Source organism: Podarcis erhardii, assembly GCF_964252035.2.
Source record: "Podarcis erhardii genome assembly, chromosome: 11".
Taxonomy (NCBI): Eukaryota; Metazoa; Chordata; class Lepidosauria; order Squamata; family Lacertidae; genus Podarcis; species Podarcis erhardii.
The window spans coordinates 18993876-19015991 of NC_138501.1; the positions used below are offsets into that span (position 1 = coordinate 18993876).

General features: G+C 45.3%; 1 protein-coding gene across 8 annotated transcripts in view; it reads left to right on the plus strand.

The window, feature by feature from the left end:
• Positions 1-890: 890 nt before the first annotated feature.
• TRIM36 (tripartite motif containing 36) overlaps positions 891-22116 on the plus strand; it is a 49283-nt gene continuing 28057 nt past the window's right edge. For 2 of the 8 annotated variants that reach the window (XM_081880423.1, XM_081880424.1), the window contains exons 1-2: positions 13623-13806; positions 16391-16628. In XM_081880423.1, the coding sequence (XP_081736549.1) occupies positions 13780-13806; positions 16391-16628 (265 nt within the window). In that variant the 5' untranslated portion in view covers positions 13623-13779. Of the gene's footprint in view, positions 1032-13621; positions 13807-16390; positions 16629-22116 lie in introns of those variants that run through there. The other 6 variants (XM_081880421.1, XM_081880425.1, XM_081880422.1 and 3 more) reach the window with 6 other exon arrangements.

Below are 22116 nucleotides of genomic sequence, written 5' to 3' on the forward strand. Positions count from 1 at the left end.
AATAATAATAATAATAATAATAATAATAATATGCCCTTTTTAAATGTGTATTTTTTGGGGGGGGGGCTATTGGGTTGTTGTTTTTATTTTTATTATGTATTTTGTGCTTTTATATCTTGATTTTATTCTGTGAACTGCCCTGAGACCCCTGGGGAATAGGGCGGTATATAAATTCAATAAACAATAATGCAATAGGACATCCCTATTATCATCGGGAAAATGTTGGAAGGTATAGGGCTGTAGACCTATGCACATCCCTTACCTGGGAGGAGAGTGGCCAGATCCAATGGGGCTTCTGCACCTTTAACAGCTGAGCCATAGAAGCCTCACCTGCCGAAATTCCCCGCTTTCTTAAGGCGCCTGTTCCGCCTCTGGGCTACCCCTACCTGGAAGGAAGATCCCCCCCAGACTTAAGAGTGAAAGTTGCTTAGGAGTAAACATGAATCGGATCGGGCCGATTTAGGTTCTATATAAATGGGCGCCTATAGATGGGATGCCTCGACCCTCCTCGCCGCCCCCCTCCGCTTGATCCCCGCTTGGCGAGCCCTCTGCCAGGCTGGCGGGGCAGCGAAGAGGATCCATCATCTCGTCGCCTCGAGGCGGAGCTTAAATATCCCGAGATGGGAGTTCAGCTTATGAAAAATTCACATCCCTCCAGCCTCTCGTGTGTTCCTTCTTTCCGTTAGCTCAGCCTTGACCGGCTCGCAAATAGAATCAATTAAGGCAACGGCGTCTGGTTTCCCTCGGAGCGCCCGGGGCGCGCGCGCGCGCGCTCTCTTCCGACGGCGGGGGTGGCTGGGTGGGAAGGAGAGAAAAGAAAAGGGAGAGAAAAAGAAAAGAAGAAAGAAAGAAAGAAAGCCCCGCCAAGTGAAAGGGACGGAGGAGCCTGACTACAATATATTTATTTTTGTGTTGGGGAAGGACGTCGGGGTTGTTTCCTAGCCGCCCCCTCGTTTCTTTCGCTGACGATGTCCGAGCCAGAGGAAGGGAGCGAGTTTGGCTACATAGTGGATCTGCTAGAAAAAGGCAAGGTAAGGCGACGAAACCAGGAACCCCGATTCCTCTTCTTTCCGAGTCGGGAACCTTGCAGACACTCCCCCTTGCAAAGGCGGGACTGGGCGCGCGCCTTTCTTGCTGCTCCGGCCGGGATCGGGCGCAATGGTTTATTTCCTTCCAGTTTGCAATGTGCGGCGGGAGCGGCCGGACTTGCCGAGTTGTTCCCTCTGTATCCCCCCCCCCCCCGTCGAGGCTGCGAATACAACCCGAGAGGAGGACGGGAGGTCTGTCTGGGTGCAAAAGAACGACTTGTTCCTCGTTGTCGCTTTTGTCTTCTTTTTTTTTTTTTTTTGCCGGGCTGCAAGGGGGCGATTTGCATTTGCAAGGGGGCTGGCAGTGGGCGGAAAAACCGGGCGGCGGGCGTGGCAGGCGAAAGGAGAGCGGCGGCCGGTCCCGTGCAAAGCGAGGGGATCAAGCGAGGCCGCGCTGCTCCCTGGGGCAACAGGTTGGGCGCTGCCAAGGAATCGATAAGCCGCCAGACTGCAGCCCAAGCCCCGGCTCGTCTCCCTGCTGCGCCCCGCTCGGCCCAGCCGGGGACTAGACGCGCGGTGGCGCCTTGAAAGCCAAGGAAAAGGATCCGGCCAGTCGAGTTCCTTTATAGATATGGATATATTTGCATGAAATAACCTGGTGGATATATGCACCAGGAGCAATTTCCAAAGTTTGTGTGTGTGTGTGTGTGTGGAGCTTTGCTAATCTGTTGGAGCGGAGGTTTTGAGGCACTTGCTGAAGTCTTTTCGCTCACGGAGTTTATTCCATAAGAAAAGGTGTTCTGTCTTTAAGGCAGCCTTCCCCGACGTGGCGCCTTCTAGAGGCATTTACACATTTGTCGACTTGCCACCCCGTTTTCCATTGTGTTTTTTTAAATATTTTCCCCTCTTTTCTGCACCCTTTCTTCTATTATACCATAACAATACTATAATCTCGAATCCCATCTGTTGTTTATAGTTCAAATCCTGCTCTCGAGTTCATCATAGAGTACATTGGTACCTCGGGTTACATACACTTCAGGTTACATACTCCGCTAACCCAGAAATAGTACCTCGGGTTAAGAACTGTGCTTCAGGATGAGAACAGAAATCGTGCTCCGGTGGCGCAGCAGCAACAGGAGGCCCCATTAGCTAAAGTGGTGCTTCAGGTTAAGAACAGTTTCAGGTTAAGAATGGACCTCGGGGTGGCGCTGTGGGTTAGACCACAGAGCCTAGGACTTGCTGATCAGAAGGTCGGTGGTTCGAATCCCTGCCACGGGGTGAGCTCCCGTTGCTTGGTCCCTGCTCCTGCCAATCTGGCAGTTCAAAAGCCCGTCAAAGTGCAAGTAGATAAATAGGTACCACTCTGGCGGGAAGGTAAACAGCGTTTCCGTGCGCAGCTCTGGTTCTCCAGAAGCGGCTTAGACATGCTGGCCGCATGACCCGGAAGCTGTATGCCGGCTCCCTCGGCCAATAAAGCGAGATGAGCGCCGCAACCCCAGAGTCGACCATGACTGGACCTAATGGTCAGGGGTCCCTTTACCTTTGCCACTGTATTTAAGTAGTCCGGGGGAAAAGGCTTCCATTCTTCCGCCAAACAACCATCGTTCGGGTCTCTTATTTTGGCTGTTAATTTTGCCAATTCCGAATAGTCCATAGGCTATAATTCTCAACGTGCTTGGCTGTTTGGCCATGCCAACAAGTTGATGGGATTTGTAGTGCAAAGTATATGGAGGGCACTGGTTGAGGAAGGCTGCTTTAGAGTGTACCAAACTCTCTGTTATATCCAGAGCCAGCCCAAGACATTTTGCTGTAGGCAAAACACACCGTGCTGCCCCTGCCCCCACGATGCCCCACATGCAGACGTGGGCCCCCTCTACTCAGTGTAGCAGCCGCACTACCACCAGGCCGGTTGCTACAACTGTACCCTCACCTGTGGATGCAGTGATGAGAGTGAAGCCCTGGTGGGGCTGGCAGTGGTGCGATGGCAAGGGTTGGATCCGCCGCCTGAGGCAGAAGGCTTCAACTCACCTCATGCAGGGGTCAGATTTGGGGGTGGAGACAACCTGAAAAGCGGATAAGAACATAATATCTTCATAATAAGATCTTCATTGGCTCCCTGTACGTTTCCGAGCACAATTCAAAGTGTTGGTGCTGACCTTTAAAGCCCTCAACGGCCTCGTTCCTGTATACCTGAAGGAGCATCTTCACCCCGATCGTTCTGCCCGGACACTGAGGTCCAGCGCCGAGGGCCTTCTGGCAGTTCCCTCGCTGCAAGAAGTGAGGTTACAGGGAACCAGGCAGAGGGCCTTCTTGGTAGTGGCGCCTGCCCTGTGGAACGCCCTCCCAGCAGATGTCAAGGAAATAAACAACTATCTGACTTTTAGAAGACATCTGAAGGTAGCCCAGTTTAGGGAAGTTTTTAATGTTTCATGTTTTATTGTGTTTTTCATATTCTGTTGGGAGCTGCCCAGAGTGCAATCATGCATTCAGATGGGCAGGGTATAAATAAATTATTATTATTATTATTATTATTATTATTATTATTATTATTAAATTGAACAATTTGGTTGTTGCCAACTCACAGGGTTAGTATGGTTAGTATCCCTGAGAATAAGCCACTTAGTTCATGCTACAGAGGTATAGACTGTGATTGACAGAGAAAAGCAGACCACTTGGATCCATTTGAGAGAGAAATCTGGGTGCCAGGTCTGCTCTCTTGTACTGGGAGGGCTTTGGTCAGAGAAAAGTGTCAAGGAAGGTGGCTGCTGTCTCTATAGTCTTGGTTTATAGTACAATGGTACCTTGGTAGTCAAATGGCGTGGCTTCTGAAAAAATCGGCTCCCGATTGCCTCAAACCCGGAAGTGAGTGTTCTGGTTTGTGAACGTTTTTCAGAAGCTGAACGGCTGACGCGGCTTCTGATTGAGTCAGGAAGCTCCTGCAGCCAATCGGAAGCTGCGCCTTGGTTTCTGAACAGTTTTGGGAGTCGAACGTACTCCCAGAATGGATTAAATTCAAGAACCAAGGTACCACTGTATTTTCTCCAGCACCCCAGAATTATCTCACCTGAGGGGGTGGTGGAGGAAGCAGCAGCGATTACTGGATAGTTTTGGGGTGGGAGCGGCCTACCTTTCAATATGGTTGTTGTGCGAGGAACGTTGCAAGCAGCTTCTCCCAGCCTCTCTCTTCCATTATTGGGGCTATTGGGGTGTTAGCTACTGCATGGTTTCTTCACCTTCCCTGCTAGTCAGAGCCTGTTCTGTGCTTTTCATGCATTCAAATCAGCACGAGGCAGACTTGCGCTAACCGACAAACTGCTTTCTCCTGGGCCCATACTTAATTCCTCTGTTCTAAAGTGTTGACGGTGACTGCTGAGATTAAATTAGAATTAAGCAGCAATAGATGTAGTTTATGTAGAGAACAAGTTGATTTGAACATGTCTGGGGTAGAGGTTGAGAGAGAATATTCCTGAGCTATCCAGCTGTATTGTGTGTGCCCCCTTTCAAATCTGACTGGCTGGTTAAGTCCAGTCAAAGGCAAAAGAAAAACCAAAAACAAGTCAAACTACAGTGGTACCTTGGTTTGCATACATCTTGGTTTGCATACGTTTTGGATTACAAACACATCAAACCCGGAAGTGCGTGTCCCGGTTTGCAACCTTTTTTTGGATTACAACCCATTTTTTTTATTATTACGAACAATTTTTTTTTTTGAGGCCCTATTGGCGAAAGTGTGCCTTGGGTTACAACCTGTTTTGGTTTACAAGCGGACCTCCGGAATGGATAATGATTGTAAACCAAGATACCACTGTATTGCATGACACAGGGGTTGCCACCCTTTTAGGGCACATTTGTATAAAGCTACGCAGGTGGTGCTGTGGGTTAAACCACAAAGCCTAGGACTTGCTGATCAGAAGGTTGGCGGTTCGAATCTCCGCGACGGGGTGAGCTCCCGTTGCTCGGTCCCTGCTCCTGCCAACCTAGCAGTTCGAAAGCACGTCAAAGTGCAAGTAGATAAATAGGTACTGCTTCGGCGGGAAGGTAAATGGCGTTTCCGTGCGCTGCTCTGGTTCACCAGAAGCGGCTTAGTCATGCTGGCCACATGGCCCGGAAGCTGTACGCCGGCTCCCTCAGCCAATAAAGTGAGATGAGCGTCGCAACCCCAGAGTCGGCCATGACTGGACCTTTACCTTTACCTTTACCTTTACCTTTACCTTTACTAGTGAGGAACTCAAACTATATCATTGTTCTTCCTGTGTGTGGCAGTCATACTGTCTGTGATATTACTTCCTGTCCTTGTAAAATGTTATGTCTCTCTTTTCCTGGTTGTTGCTGTTCTCCATCATGCCTTGGGCAGAGCTAATATCCCATTGTTGTTTTAGAGATTTCTCCATTGCTCCGACATTTGTAAACCAGAGGGGTTGTCATGGTCACAACAAACATGATACAACTCTCTCACATCCCACCTGTAACACCCACTCACCCCAAATTACCTTCTGTGCCGCAATGAGGCTTGAAGAAAAGTCTTCTGTATGCTACGGAAGGCTTCTTTCAAGTGTAATTTCAGCAGGATTTGACCCTCTGGGTGCTTGGAAGGGATACATACATGCTCACAAGCAGCATGTTGATGACCCATAGCACAATTTGTCTCAAGCGCCCTTGAGACAATACCGTTCATTGAGCAAGATTACGTTTACAAAGTTTCTGTTGATAAAGATGACTCTGCTCGAAAACCTATCTGTCCTAATGCTTCCCTGAACACAACTTGATTTCCACAGAATATTTATGAGGTAAAAAGGGTGTGTTGGGCGCAGCAGAAACGCTGTAGACTTAAAACTTTTCTGGCTGGCTAAATTTTCTGTTATTTTCATGCCTACAAATTGGTCTTAGCCTGCGGAGGAGTTGTGTATAAGTTTTGTTAGCACTTACCACTCCCAATGGAAGTTAATTATGGCTATCATGAGGATCAGTGTATGCATAAGCAATAGTCCCATGTTGCTAAGTGACACTCCTAAAAATAATTTCTCATTCTGTGGCAACAGATAGGGAATATGCTAGGGAAAAGTTGTCATCTTTCAGGAAATGATTTGTAAATGGAGCTCAGGGGGGAAACTGAGGGTGTTTGCATCTTCTTCACACTCTGAAAACCAAACTCCTCCTAGTGTGATATCACTTGTTATAGTAACTAGGGTTTTCTCTCTTCGCTGCTTCACAAAGTGTGCAACCAGCAGCCTATAAAACCTGGGGGAATTGAAGTTGCTTTCAATAGTTCAATACTGCATCACTGCCCCTGACTCTGTTCTTGCTCCTATTGCTTGGCCAGAGAATGGACTCCACCAGGGAAGGGACTCAACCTATTATCCCTATTAACTCCTTTTAACCCTGACCATTGGCTATACTGGTGGGGTTGATGGAACTTGGGAGTCCAGCAACATCTCCAGGGCCCACCCCTGAACCAAACATTTCTTGTCGAGGCTCAACCACCTCCATTGGGGCTCTTCATCATTCCCAAAGGGTGTGTTTGTCCTATGAGGGCATTCTACACTAGTTCTGCTGACTCTAGTGAAGCGTAGGTGTCCTAGCGATTGGACTAGCCTTGGTGCAGTGGCTGTGGTCAGTGGACTAAGGGGGCTAGGCTAGTCCCCTAAATGTTCCTGGTAAATTAAAGTATTAAAGCATGGTGCCTCCTTTCCAAAGTCTGGGAAACTTGTGCCCAGCTTAGGGAGGGAGGCGTGATGCTTATGCACATAGAAGAAGGACATTGTGAGGTCAGCTCTCTCCCCTCCCATCGCCCCCATAAGCTGGTTCCTCTGGCCCTGTCACCCTACGCCACTGCTGGTGAGAATGTGAAAAAGGGCAGCAGTGCACCCCGGTCTAGAAAGCGGTTGAAGCACTTCCCCCTGCCCAGTTTAATAAACAAAGTCCATTGGTAATTGTTTGGTAATTGCTCCTTTAGTAATTAAATTTAAAAAAATGAAGTTTGTTGGGGGGGAGGAGTCCTTTGAGCATCCTCTTAAATTGCCAAATTAAACATGCCTCAACTGCACAAATTCATGTAAAAGAGGCAGCAGGAGAGACTGCCTGTAACTAAATGGGAATGAAGCTCTCGGCTAAAATAACCAAAGTGATTACATTTCAAGGTAGCATAATGATATTGCTGACGTTAATTTCTTTGATATTTTTGTGTGCTGTTAAAATCTGGCTCTATATATCCTGTCATCTCTTCTGTGCCGCTCTGAGTTGTCTGTCCATTGTCTAAAAGGCTAGGATTTTGGATCAAGGGGTTGTAATAGATGGTGGTACTCTGTAGAGCAGGGGTCCCAAAACTTGGGTCTTCAGCTGTTTTTGGACTGCAATCCCATTGTCCCAGACCACTGGTCCTGCTAGCTAGGGATGCTGGGAGTTGGAGTCCAAAAACAGCTGGATACCCAAGTTTGGGGAACCCTGCTGTAGAGAAACTAAGACCCAAAATAAAAGACAAGCAAAGTCTTGCTTCATGTTGGAGAGAACTTGTCTCTGATGCTGCTTTGAAGCCTTAGTTTTTTGATGTTAGTCTTCAATGTGAATTGTGGCTAAGAGGGCTAAGGGAGAAACCACTTCCTCAGCTTATTCATAAAGTATACTTGCAGGGGAAAAAAGTTTGCTTGTCTGGAATGTTGTTTAAAATTAACGCTGCTCTTTGTGTTGCAGCAGGAGTTTAAAATGCACACCATATGATATGCACTGTCTTGTGGAATGACAGCTCATATTCCGGTGCACTTCAGGATAGAGTGTTTAACTTTGCAGCACAGAGAGCAAAAGAAAAGTTTTGCATAATGTCACCAGCAAAAATGCAACATATTTCATTTATTATTATTATTATTATTATTATTATTATTATTATTATTTAACTAAGATTTTACACCCGCAAGAAAATTCTGTCCACTTCTGCCAGAGAGAGAAGCTGCTTCCAAGTTTTCCATATCAAGATTGGGCATGGGCTTATGGGGTTATGATTCCGGAAGTAAAACTCTTGACAAAATATTTTATTTAGGGCATGTGTTAACCACAAGCTTAACTCTATCCAGTAGGAGCCAGAAACAACAGTAGCAGAGAAGCAGAAAAAAAGTTGTTTCAAATACAGGAAGCTTGGTTAAGGCTTCTGGGCTATAACTGCTTCCCCAGTATTATGCAATCAATTTAAATATTTTTAGCCGACGTATTGTGAAATGTTGATTCCAAATTATTTTAGCAACTTCATATTAGAGAAATATGATGTATTCTAAAATACCTGTGTACTCAATTTGACAAACAAGGGTAATAAACAAAGAGCATAGTAAACTGGCTACAAATAGAAATGATGTCTACTCCGAGTTCTCTGATGACATTTAGATTAATATTTCAAAATCCAGCTGAATATATGAATGCAGAATCTCTTCTTGAGTGAAAGTCAGAGACGCAAGATAGAGATTTCCCCCCTTCCGACTTATGTCAAAATGGAAAGTTTATTTATCAAAGGCATTTTAAATAATTTCTTGCTTACTCTTTGTGACAATATAATATATCCGAATATATAATAAAATAAAATAAAATAATAAAATAAAATAATATATCCAAATAAATATATTGCCTGACAGTAGATCTTGGATTTTTTTCCTCATGAACCAACACAGCTACCTTTGCTTATTGTTCCTGTAAATAATTAAGTTATAGATACAGCTCTCGTCAAGAATCTCTTTCTCCCTCAAATGGCTAGTGCCCTGAGACTTTTGAGTAAAGATGGACAGATTGTGCTGTCTGTGTGTCTTCTGCCCTGGATGGTGTGTGTATTCTGTGGTTTCCTGTGTCTTCTTACGCCAGCCTTCCCTTCCCCCAAGGGATACAAATGCTGCTCTTAATGTAATAATTACAACAGAACAATCAGTGTATGTCTCCAGGACCTTTGCTGAATCAGAATTGCTTTGTCGAATCCCAATAGAAATTAGATGTGTGTGTCCAGGGTGGGGGTGGGAGCTGAACTTTAGCCTGCAATTCTGTATATCTATGCTTACCTCTGAGTAAGCCTCATTGACCTCGGAGGGGCTTGTTTCTTTTTGTAGGATTGCACCATTCATTGTATTCTTAAAGCTTTTGCAGGATTGTATTGACCTCACTGGTTTTACAGCTGCTGCTCTGATATTTTGTATTATTTTGGGGGGAGGGGTTATTGTACAGTGGTACCTTGGTTCTCGAACTTAATCCGTTCCGGGAGACAGTTTGATTCCCAAAACGGTTCGAAAGCGAAGGTGCAGCTTCCAATTGGCTGCAGGAGTTTCCTGCACTCAATTGGAAGCCATGGAAAGCCGCATTGGGTGTTCTGCTTCCAAAAAACGTTCGCAAACCAGAACACTCACTTCCAGGTTTGCTGCATTCGGGAGCTGATTTGTTTGGGAGCCAAGCCATTTGAGTACCAAGGTACCACTGTATTTGTTCTGCTATTTTAAATTACTGTATACATCTTCCTGGGAGTCTTGTGCTGAAAGGTGGTTTTAGTTATCCCTACATAACAGTCAGAAGTCACCTGGTGTGGACTAGAAGATCAACCTGCTGATTAAAACCCTGAATTGGTTTCAAATATGACACTAAACAATAGACAATAGAAATATTCCATCAAAATGCAACCCAAGGATTGTGCCTTTGTTCTTCTTAGGGAAGTTTTGTAGGTGCTTTGTTCTCCTGGGGCAAAACAGGATAATTGACTATCTGGCGCATCTGAGAACAAGAAAAGAATTTGTAACTACTTGGTTTGTGCTTAGTCTTTCTGCTGAGATAATAGTGGATTGCCAAACTTTTCAAGGTATTATATTACAAGTAGCTTTGCAATTTAAATTATATTACTGCTAAAACAGTTAAGAAGAGTAGATACACAATTGCCCTGGTCCTACCTAGGCGGTTTAAAATATGCTTCTGTTACCTATGAAAGTAAAATGACCTTTAATTCATTGTGGTTTTAATCTGCGTAGTAGAGCAAGATAATTGAACTCTTCGTTTGAAAGCTCCTTAAATCCAAAACAAACAAACAAACATATCAACAGGTTAATCCTTTTGATCTGTTAGTGAAAGGACTGAGCAAGCAGTTTTTCACAAAGGAGTCATGACAATAACAAAAGTTGGGAGGGACCGCCAAGAAATCTGCCAGTTTTATAATGAATCTACTTTGTGCCTGTGTGCGTGCAAAAGCAGCTATTGTTGCCTTGTGGTCAGTGAATAGATAGATACTGGTTGTGTTAGTCTCAAGCAGCCTTTGTGCACCTACCCACCCTGCAGTCTAAGAAAGACTTGTTTTTAATGGTCCCTAACAACTGAGCAATGATTCTATATCTATTAATTGTTGCTGTTAACCTTGAATATTATTGGTAGATCAGCAAAAACTAATAGGCGGCGTATGGTATCTATGGGTACTACTTATGTACAGTGGTACCTCGGGTTAAGTACTTGTTCCGGAGGTCCGTTCTTAACCTGAAACACCACTTTAGCTAATAGGGCCTCCCGCTGCTGCTGCGCCGCTGGAGCACAATTTCTGTTCTCATCCTGAAGCAAAGTTCTTAACCCAAGGTACTATTTCTGGGTTAGCGGAGTCTGTAACCTGAAGTGTATGCAACCTGAAGCATATGTAACCCGAGGTACCACTGTACTATGAAATAATCCCACTGGAATACTCTGGCTATTGGAATACTCTAGCATTCTCAAACTTCTGGCAAGTTTACAAGTAAGACTATATATGCACTGGATTTTTTGGGAATGGGCTGCTTGTTTTTCTTGAAATAAGACATAAACTAATTCATTTTTGCATATGAAAGATTAAAACTACGAGGCTTAATGTGGAAAGTCTGTTCCCCCAACCTCTTCAGCCCCTTCCCCCATTATTTTGAAGCAGTGGTGACTAATTTCATTCTTCTGAGACTGAACATGGCTCTGGAGCCAGTAATATTTTTAGTTCATCTCTTTATATGTATGTAAACTTTCAAAAACAAACACTGTGCTGGACAGGGAAGCTTTGCCAAACAGACAAAATGTTAATAAGAAAGTTGAAGTGCTTTGTTGCAGTGTGGAAAATATATAAAAAAAACTACGCTATCTCTTGTGACCCTAAACAATGTATTTTTAAAAAATCATCGTCCTGTGGTCTGGGTAGGAATTGCAAAGCAATGGTGGAATCAAGCACCCCTACAATTTAAATACTTCACGGAGCAGGCCCTGATTGAGTGGGGCAAGGGGGGGCATTTGCCTCAGGCGGCAGGTTGTGGGCGGCAGCAAAAACAGCATCCTGTTCTAATAGGCAGAACCCAGCTGGAATGTCGCTGACCATGTATTGCAGGCCAATGGAGTGCCACTCTCACACGCTGTAGTGCTCCTTTCTTGCTGAAGCAACAGGAACGTAAAGGGGAAGTGAGAGGGTGGCTGGTGCTTAAAAGGGGTGGGCTGCCCCCTGCCATGCTGAAGATGCCAGGCATGCAGCCTTTAATGTCTGCCATGCAGGAGGTAGCCGCCCCTTCTACCACCTGGGTCACAAAAATGTCCCACAGCCTGACACCTGTCCCTCCCAGCATCTGTCCTGTCAGGATTCCCACAAGCTCAACTGTCTTGCCCTGGGTCTCATCTGTGAAAACAATGAAGGCAAGAAAGAGTTTCTTCCTTTGCCCACCCCACTTTGCTGCTGCTGCTGGCAGCTTCTTGCCTTCCTGTTCCTCTTTTATGAAAGCCTGCATCTCCAGCCCTCCCCTTCTATGCTTCTTTCAGGGGCAGACGGTGGAGGGCAGCTATGCAGAGCTTTGCTCCTTAAGGCAAAATTTGTTGATCCAGCACGGCCAAGGAGCGTGAACAATCTGAATAGTTGTAGAAGGAAAAGAGAAAACTGGCAAAGGAAAATGCAACGCTATCAAAACAATGAATTCCATAAAGAAATGTCTAAGTCAAGATGAGTAGTCAAGTCCGCTTTGTGTTAAGACTCTAATTCAACATGCTTTAATTAAGCCTTTCCCAAAAATGTGAGTCAAATACAATGGCTCTCAGTCTAAAAAGAAAATCTAGCCAATGTGATTTTAGAAGCTGGACCCTATGGAAGCACAGATGGTATTTCCTTCTCCTCCTGATGGAGAGACTCAGTTTGCTGGATGTAGATAAAGGAGAGGTCTGCTGCCTAGTTTCAGATAGAGTTCCCTGAATTTGTTTCCCTCTGTTCTGAATGGTTAATGATAGCTTAAGAATTAATCTAATTGAACTGACAGTGATAGAAACAGACAAGTACAGCCCATTTGCTCCTTATTCTCTTTTTGGGCTCTCTGAAGTTGGTAGCCCTGCAAAACTATGTATGTTTACTTAGAGGCAGGTCACTAGATACAGTAGGGATCATTCCCCGGGAAGCATTGTTGAGAATACAGTCTTATCAATCTTACGTTTGTGTGACTCACTTGAACCAACTCATTACTCTTGTGCAGACACAGCACAAACTGTTAATAAGGTGATTTAAAAAGCTTCACCTTTGCCTCCATGGTTCCATGATCATTCTTTTGTGCCTGGAAAACAGGCTTGCCAAAATAATTTGACTTCATTTGCAGAGGAACTACAGCAAAGATAACCCGCCACCTGGGATATATTGTCTTGAATGAAGGGGAAGAATCCCCATTGCCCCTAAGGCAACCGAGCCCTTGTGGTGCTTTCCAGCCAAGCAAAGTCGATGGCTCACCATGCCCAGAAGCACCCATTTTGCATGGGGCTTTCAGGGCTGCGCCGATTTTCCCAAAGCCCAAACACTACAACACCCTCCCCCTTGCAAGTTCCAAGCCTAGAGGCTGGACTCTCCTGGGCCCCTAAACCCTAAACTGTAGTAGTAACGACTGCAGCTCAGTTCACGTTTATATATCGCTTTTATATGTATATCACGTTTATATATCGCAAAGCAACCTGAAAGCAGTTTATGTGGCTTGAAAAGCTCCAGCCCCCTCTGGGTCCCAGCTCAGCTCCCCTGCAGTTAACCCATCTGCACGTGGCGTCAACTCAACAGGTGAAGCAGCAGCCCTCCCTGTTGCAACTCAAGGCCGGGGAGAAGCAAGACTGGCCGGCATCTTGCTTTGGCTACGAGTCGCGTGTGCACGTGCGTTTGGTGATTTGAGAGCAAGAAAGAGCGAACAAGCCACTTTTCTCCGGAGTGAACGTGATTCTGGCACTTGTTTTTTTGCGAAAGGGGACAGACGGGGCGGGGCGCAGCTCGCTTCCCCTTTCCGCCACCCATTTGGCTCCTGCGTGTGTACGCGCGTACACGTGTCGTCCCCGCCCCGCCTGCCTCATTTCCCCTCTCGAGGAGTCCAGTCCCTCAGCCGCCGACGCCAACCCGCCTCCCGGCGGAGGTGGCCAACAAAGGTGCCAGGTGCCGCCCCGCCCACATTGTGTCGTGGGCGTGGTTGCCAGGCGGCCCCCGCCCCCGCCACCGCCCTGCTCCCCGCCCCCCTCCCGCGCCAGGCCCCTCCCCCTCCCCTCGCGCCCCGCCCTCCAGGCCAGCGCCGGAGTTTCCTCAGGGGGGTAGGCAGCAGTCGGTGTGGCAGCTGCTGGGCGCCTCGTAGCTGCTTCGCGCGCGCGCCCCTCTCTCCCCCTCTGTCTTCCTCCCAAAGCGGGGAGGGCGGACCTCGCCGGTCCCGAGAAAGGCAGCGAAGCGAGCAGAGAGAGAAGCAGGCACACGCGCGCGCCGGGCACCCTTCGGGAGCAGCGGAGGCGGCGGCGGGGCGGTGGCGTGTCCAGGATGGAAGGGGACCGGCTGGAACCCGCCGTGAGTAGCCCTGAGAGAGGGAGGGAGGGAGGCAGGGTGGGGGGCACGTATGTATGTGTGCGCGCGCGTGTGTGTGAGGGAGATTTGCAGGGACTGAGGAGGAAATGCTCTTCTCCAGTTTTAGAGTAGTTGAGCTACCTACCTAGGTGCCTCCCCCAAAGCCATGGGCAAGGGGGGGGCCCTCAAAGGGACAGCTGCCCTTCTACCCCCAAATCAAGTGAATAAATAAAAAATACTTAGGTTCTGCCCCCGCCCTAATATGAATCCTGCCCCCCCACCCCACGACATAAACCCCAGCTACGCCCACGTGCCTTGCTTCTTGATCAGGAGTGCCAACTTGAATAAAACATGGGGGGTAGGGATGACCTGCATAACCCATCACAAGACACAGCACATACTATTTAAAAGGGAATAATGACCATCAACCTGGGGGGGGGGGAGGTGCTCCCATCAAATATTTTATTTGAGGTGGGGCTGGAGGGATCTAGGCCCCTCGGAGTTGTGTTGGGTCCTCTGCTCTTGATGCAGGAGGAGAAGCCCACTCCTCAGGTGGAGTCGTATTTTGTCAAGCGAATCTCTTCCTTGTCTCCTTTTAGTGCTTCAGCCTTCCTGGTCTGCCTGCAAAAAGATATCCCAGCCTCCTCCTCTGTCCTCTTTCAGCATTTGCTTTACAGCTGCTGGTTTTGTCATTTATATATATATATATATATTCATTCTCTCCTACGTGGGACGTGACTTCTCCCCCTCCATCTCTTCTTCGATTTGACACATACAATAAGCAGTACTTGGGTGTGTAACCTCTCGCTATATGTACCGTGCGCCCAGAGCGTTGTGCAAACTCATGCTTGCTGCAGTTGACCGCTGGGTGGACTCTGCCCCCAAGGAGGAGCTGTCAGCTGCTGCAGTCTGGCCAGGGGTCTCTTCAGATCTCTTAAGGGATTTCTGGGTGTGGGTGGGATCAGACAATGGTGCGCATTGGAGAGGACGAGGGGCGTGCCAAAGGTGCTCGCTGCACATGCTGAGAAGCTGTGAACAACCCCTGCTTTTCTCTGTGTGCGGAATAAAATAGATGCATTTGTGTTAGGGTCACCTGTGGAAGCTTCGTAATTGAGAGTGGCAGGCATGGGGAAAACATAGCAGTGATAATGCGCCTGATCTGGTATCCATGGGCTGATGTCTGTCATCCACGTTAATTTGGAATGTCCTGTACAGGCTGCATTGTCTCCCCTCTGCCCCCTTTCTGGGATGTACTGAAAATGTAGAGGGGGGAGAACACCTCAAAGAGCGGGAAAGTATTTTGACTAATGAATCCATATTAAATTATCTTGTGTACCTTGATAGATGGGTGGTAGCTTAGTAGTCACTTACAGTTGGATCTGGAATCATCAGTGTTGAACTATGACTCTGGAATGCTTCACAAATCTTTTTAGCTAGAACAATAGTACCACAAGAGAAATGAGTCTGTGCAGCATAAGCAATGCTACTCCATTCAGACCACTTTCAGCTGGCTTAAAAACTACTCTCTCTCCAGTCAGTGTGTTACGACTAATGTTCAGCGCCATCTCTCTTCTCCCTCTTCTTTGGATGAGAGGAAGGTGCAGCTTTTGTTTCTGAAGAATGAATGGAGGGTTGATCATCACTCACTGTGCTTTGGCAGCACAGTTCGCAAAGCCCTATTCCCCAAAGGCGAAGAGCCGGGCATTGCGGAGTCTGTCTCCTAATTTATTCAACCAGGCTATAACTTATTCTGACTGAGCTGCAACTGGGACAAACATCTCTTCTCTCTTACCTAACAATGTGCTTTTTTGTTCTTCAGAGTCCTTTTGGAAGAGAGGCAAAGCAAACTGCAGCATGCACAGTAGAGTCTATTTAAGGGGCAGTTTTATTTCAAGTGCTTTGGTTACCAAATACAACTTGCCTTGCAAGGAAATAAAATTTAATGAGATAATTTACTATAATTGCATAAATGGAATATTTGAAGAGTAATTGATTATACAACTGCTTTAATATATAAAGTTGTTCCTATATGTAAAAACATTTTGGTAGTACGTACAGTAACTTCTTATGGTATTTACTGACATACCATGGCATCACTGAAAGTGCAACCCTCAGAATACATAGGAATTGCTGAGATTTTCCTTTGGATATTTGTCCTGTCTGTGGCATTAAGATTTATTTTAGTGCACTCATATCCATAAGTTCAAGGGACGCGGGTGGCACTGTGGGTTAAACTACAGAGCCTAGGACTTGCCGATCAGAAGGTCGGCGGTTCGAATCCCCATGACGTGGTGAGCTCCCATTGCTCGGTCCCTGCTCCTGCCCACCTAGCAGTTTGAAAGCACGTCAAAGTGCAAGTAGATAAATAGGTACTGCTCTGGCAGGAAGGTAAACGGTGTTTCCGTGCGCTGCTCTGGTTCGCCAGAAGCAGCTTAGTCATGCTGGCCACATGACCTGGAAGCTGTACGCCGGCTCCCTCGGCCAATAAAGCGAATAGCAAATGAAATGGGTATATGTATTTTGTTTGTTTATGTAGTTGCCTCACTGCTGCTTATAATTTTTTTCATTCCTTGTTGTTTGCTTCCAGGTTACCATTAAGAATATTGAACGAGAGCTCATCTGCCCAGCATGCAAGGAGTTATTTACCCATCCACTTATACTCCCTTGTCAACATAGTATCTGCCACAAATGCGTAAAAGAAATCCTCTACTTTACGCTTGAAGATTCGTTCAATGATGCTGCCTCAGAGACCTCCAATCAAAGTAGCCCTCGCAACCGAATACATTCCCCTAGCTTGGATAGAATTGACAGGGTTAATAGATCAGGTATGTAAAAGTAACGCTGTGATTAGTGGATTGCAAAAATTATTTGGAACAAGCCAAGTCTTTTTTTTTAAAATTGTAACATCCATTAGTGTTCTATAGGTAGTTCTTATTATAGTCAAGATGTATAATATTATTATTAGATTTGCAGTGAAGTGGGCTGGATCACATATGTAGTGGTGGCTGGTCCCCAAAGGAACAGAAGGCAGGGAGACCAAAAGTAATGAAGTCAAGGCCAATGACAGGCCAATTTTGTCCCCATCCTCCTCCCTGCTGAAATTTACAAGAGCATTGCTGCGACTTAAGGAGGAGGACTGGTTGTAGGTAAGAAGATAGGCAGGTAGAGACTGACTGGGGGCAGTCCATTTTGGCAATTCCCCATTTGCCCTAATAAACCAGAGCCCACTGTATATTTCTAGTAGTATTTTAATTGGGTTTACATTCCCTATAATTGACTTTGCTAAGCATATATTTTGTTACAGATAGGTAGCCGTGTTGGTCTGCCATGGTCAAAACAAAATAAAAAAATTCCTTCCAGTAGCACCTTAAAGACCAACTGAGTTAGTTCTCTTTAAGGTGCTACTGGAAGGAATTTTTTTATTTTGTTTTGACCATATATTTTGTGTTTGTGCTGATTAAATTTCTAGACCCTTTATAGCACCTCTAAATCCATCTTCCTGGAAATAAGCCCTGCTCATCAGTTATTCGAAAAAGGAGTGTTTAGGATCATGGCTTTAATGCCCCACTCAGTTCTACGCTCCGCTATATCTGGTTTGCCGTGTGATGCTGGAATTGTTCACAAAGCCAACTAAAATTGCCAGATACATTTTAGACATGTACTGTACTGGGTAAGACAATTTGTCCACCTGCCATTTATGTAGACAACAGTTTTGCCTACTTTGATTTGCAACAGTTCTTCAGGATCTGAGGCAGAGGTCTTTCCCATCACCTGCTATCTGATCCTTTTAACTGGAGATTTCCCAGGGATCTTGTGTTCTTCCTTGTACTTTTGGTAGTTGCACTCCCGACACACCGGAAACTAAATTTTACTAGTATTGTTACTGGGGTGGATGCCATAACTGGAATACCTTGTGTTTTCAAAAGGGCTTATATGACTGTTTGCATATGTTAAACTTTTACTTAATAAATCTATATGTGCTGCTGCTGTTATAAAGTGCCTAAGTAGGGCTATGAACTAATGGCTAGTTTAACTGGTTCTGGGTTTGTGTTTGGATATAGAGTTATGAATAATCTCCTTATGGTAAGTACGTCTGAGGTTACATTGATTGTCCAAGACAATATAAATGGTATTATAAGTAACCAATAATAAATGCTTCAAAATGTAACAGTTATTAAAAGAAACAAGATCTGTACTGTATTAAAATAAACCCTCATCTTTTAATTAGAGATATTGACAACTTGATATTAGTAGTCATGATAAGATGAAATCAAGCTCTCTTCCCCGCAATGCCTCATAACAATTGTGCAGCCTGATCTGGTCCTTATTTACTCAGAAGTAAGTCCCCTCAAACACAGTGGAACAAGTAAGTGTGCATGCAGTTACAACCTAATCCATTTTTCTGTTCTGCAGTGGGAAGAAGGGGACCTGATCCATTATTTTAAGTATACCGTAGTAAACCAGCTTCTAAAAACAATTTTTTGTTCATTGTTTACAGCCTCACAGAGGAGGTCTCTTGGGTGCAGAGGTAGAAATGCTTCACTTTTGTATGGCAGTAGTTAGTATTTGGCTCTTGTAATAAATATGTTTGCCTATACTTCTCTTAGACATCAGTGGTCAAGTCCAAGCTTAGTGGGTGGATAAAGGTAATATTGTTGAGGACCTATTTACTCTCATCTTTGCGGAACAGATATGAAGGTCAACTGGATTCAAGAGTGCAACTTGGTAGCTCTTATTGCATGATCTAAAAAAAATCAATACAAATAAAAGAATATCCTTTAGGAATAACTATAACCACAATGCAATTCTCTGTGTTTCTATACCGAGGAGTAAGTCCCATTGAATTTAATGGAGTTTACTGCTGGATAAATGGTATAGTATTGCAGCCCCATTGGCAAGGTCACACTTAGATTGCTGGCTAAACTGGAAATCGTATTATTGTTTGTTGGACAAACTCTGCTTAATCTTAACTATTTTTAGTGTACACAAGCCAACTTAAAGGGTGGAATTCAGCATAGCACTAAGGAAATCATTCCATCAGAATGGAAGCATTTCTGCTTGCCCAGTGCAATGTCCTCCGCCAGCATGCTATATTGGGGCTTCTCCTCCTGAGCAGATCTGGGGAGGGTGCAGGGGGAGCTTGTTTCACTAACCCCACCTTCTCCACAAGAGGTCTGGAGGGTAGCAACAGGAGAACAGGCATTTTCTGCTGTGGCTCTCTGTTTGTGGAATGCTCCCCCCCCCCAGAGGCTCGCCTGACACCTTTGTTACATATCTGTAGGCTAACAATTTTTCTCCAAACAAGAGAATTGCTTGTTCTTCAGTCTCCCCTTCTCATTAAAGACTGTCAGAAGTACCGTATTCTTCCGTGTATAAGACGATGCTTTTTGCTTAAAAAAAAAAAAAGAGAGGAAAAATTGGGTGTCGTCTTATACACGGATAGTGAATGCGGAGGGAGGATGTGCGATTAATGGGAGCAGCAAGCAGGAGATTGGCAGCGGCGATTGGGCGGGTGATTGGTGGCTGCGGTAAGGCCTGCTGGTGATTGGATGTGGCTGTGGTGATTGGGGGCTGTGGCGAGGCAGGCAGGCGATTGGCTGTGGGCGGGTGGGCTGTTGGTGGTGGCGAGCGGGCAGACTGTTGGCGGCTGTGGCGAGGTGTGCGATCGGCAGTGGCTGTGGCAAGCGATTGGCAGTGGCGGGCAGGCGGGCAAGCGATTGGCAGAAGTGACCCCCCCCCCAGCTAAACAACTTAATTTCTTAATTTTGGGTTTAAAAAACCAGGGGTTTTCTTATACATGGGGGCATCTTATACACAGAAAAATATGGTACTTTCTACTTCACTGATATCCCATGTTGTGCTTGAAAATACAGATTACAAAATATTTGACTTACCGATACATATATATTCTCCTTTTAAAGTGCATCTTGTGAGGATGAATGCATTCCAGAGTGACATGAATGGAACTGGAAAAGGGTTCCAATGCTAGATCGATTAGTAAAATTTATTAACCGTCAAGGAAAACAACATTGCCATAATGTAAATAAAGGTTTCTCAAAGTTTGATTCCTAAATTGTCACTGAATACCTGCGTATCCTAAAGGGAAATATTTTATCTGAGGAGAGCAAGCATTCATTTTTGAACTTGAATCCAGCTGACCTTAAAACATAGTTTTGTTTCAAAACACACCATGGAAATTTAAAACAAAAAAAATTCCTTCCAGTAGCACCTTAAAGACCAACTAAGTCAGTTCTTGGTATGAGCTTTCGTGTGCATGCACACTTCTTCAGATACGAAAGCTCATACCAAGAACTGACTTAGTTGGTCTTTAAGGTGCTACTGGAAGGAATTTTTTTTGTTTTGACTATGGCAGACCAACACGGCTACCTATCTGTAACATGGAAATTTACTCTTTATTCTTCATTATGCTGGTGATATTGCTTATTAAAAAATGTAAGTTGAATTAAAAGATGTGTTATCCCTTTTCTAGTTCTTCTGGCTTTTGCTGTAGGAAATCATACTTTTAAACAGCGAGAATGTTTTTTCTTGAGAAAAACACCCACCCACCCACAAACCTATTGTGGGGACGAGAAGGCTCTGTTACTCACGTGAAACTCATTGCATATGTGTAAAAGAGCATGAATTGCAGCTATTAATACTACCCTTGCCATGCATGTGGGAAGAAGATTAAAGTAGGTGGTAGTAAGGACCTATCTGCAGCAAAAAAAAAAATTTTTTTGTCAAATTCTGCATTTATATTTGCATGGAGGAAAAAAGTGGGCAGAGTACAGTTATTGCAATATTTTTCCCCTGTGTTTAAAATACGCACATAGTACTTTTCTAATCAAATTTCCAAAGCAATTTACAGCAAAATTAATTATAAAAAATAATAAAATTGGCGAAACAAAACCCTGTAAAAAGTGATTTTAAATCATATAAAGCAGAGCAAGGCAATAAAAGTAGTACCGTATTTTTCGCCCTATAGGACGCACTTTTCCCCCTCCAAAAATGAAGGGGAAATGTGTATGCGTCCTATGGGGCAAATGCAGGCATTCGCTGAAGCCTGGAGAGCGAGAGGGGTCGGTGCGCACCAACCCCTCTCCCTCTCCAGGCTTCAGGAAGCTCTGTGCAAGCCGTGGGAGCCCGCAGGAGTTCCCCCCGGGCTCCCATGGCTTGCGCAGAGCTGCCTGCACCCCGAAGCCCCGGTGCGCTCAGCAGTTGCGCTGGGGTTTCGGGTAGCTCCGCGCAAGCCGCGGGAGGGCTCCCCCGGCTTGCGCAGAGCTGCCTGTTCTGGGGGCTGGGGTCAGGGGAAGCTCGGGTTTTCCCCGCCCCAGCCTCGTGCCTTGGGGGGGAAATAATTTTTTTCCTTTATTCCCCCCCCCAAAAAAAAACTAGGTGCGCCTTATGGGCCGGTGTGCCCTATGGGGCGAAAAATACGGTAGTCACTGAAACTTTGGAAAATAAAAAGGTCTTAGCTTGTTGCCTAATGATAAAACATTTGTTGCCGGCCAAATCTGCCTGCAAAAAGTGATGACCTTTGAAAACTTCCTCCCTGGTTGTTACTTACTTAACCCCTTGAAGGTTGGTGCACCTGAGGATACCTAACAGAGTAACTGTACTCATAAATTTTAGACAGGTCCATACGTATGAAAATAGTCCTTCATGTACCAAGATCCCAATATGACATGGCTTGCCTAAGTTAAAAATAGGGCTGCTGTGTTCTGAACCAGTTGAAGTTTCTGAACTCTCATCAACCAGATATGAAAAACGTTTAGCCTTGTTTTGGACTACAACTTGCATAGTCCTCGCAATTGGCCATGCTGCCTGGGGCTGATGGGAGTTGTAGTCCAAAGCACCTGGAGGGCATGACATTGGCTAGCCCTGGTCTGCAACAAAAGTCATGTGATACTTAAAGAAAAATGTACCCATTTGTTATGGCATAAGGATTTGTGGATTAATGCCCACTTTGCCATTAAGGTGTTACAGACGCTTCTGTTTTTGGATGTGAAATATGATTGAAGGCACATAAGGCTAATATAACATGAGCACTGCATATTAACATTAAATTCTACCACATTAATCATATCATATTCTCAAAAGCAAATAACGAAGCAAAGGAAGTAGCCAGTGCCTTCCCTACTAAAAGTGGAGGATTGCCAATTTTGGTGCTTTTCCCCAATTTTTTTTTTTAATGGGCTCTTTTGCAGCTGTGTGAACCAGAGTAAAATGCTATGTAAAAGTTTTGTCTAAGCAACGATAAATAGACTACATGAAAAGGGATGGAACATCTTAGATCTTTTATATTTACAAATC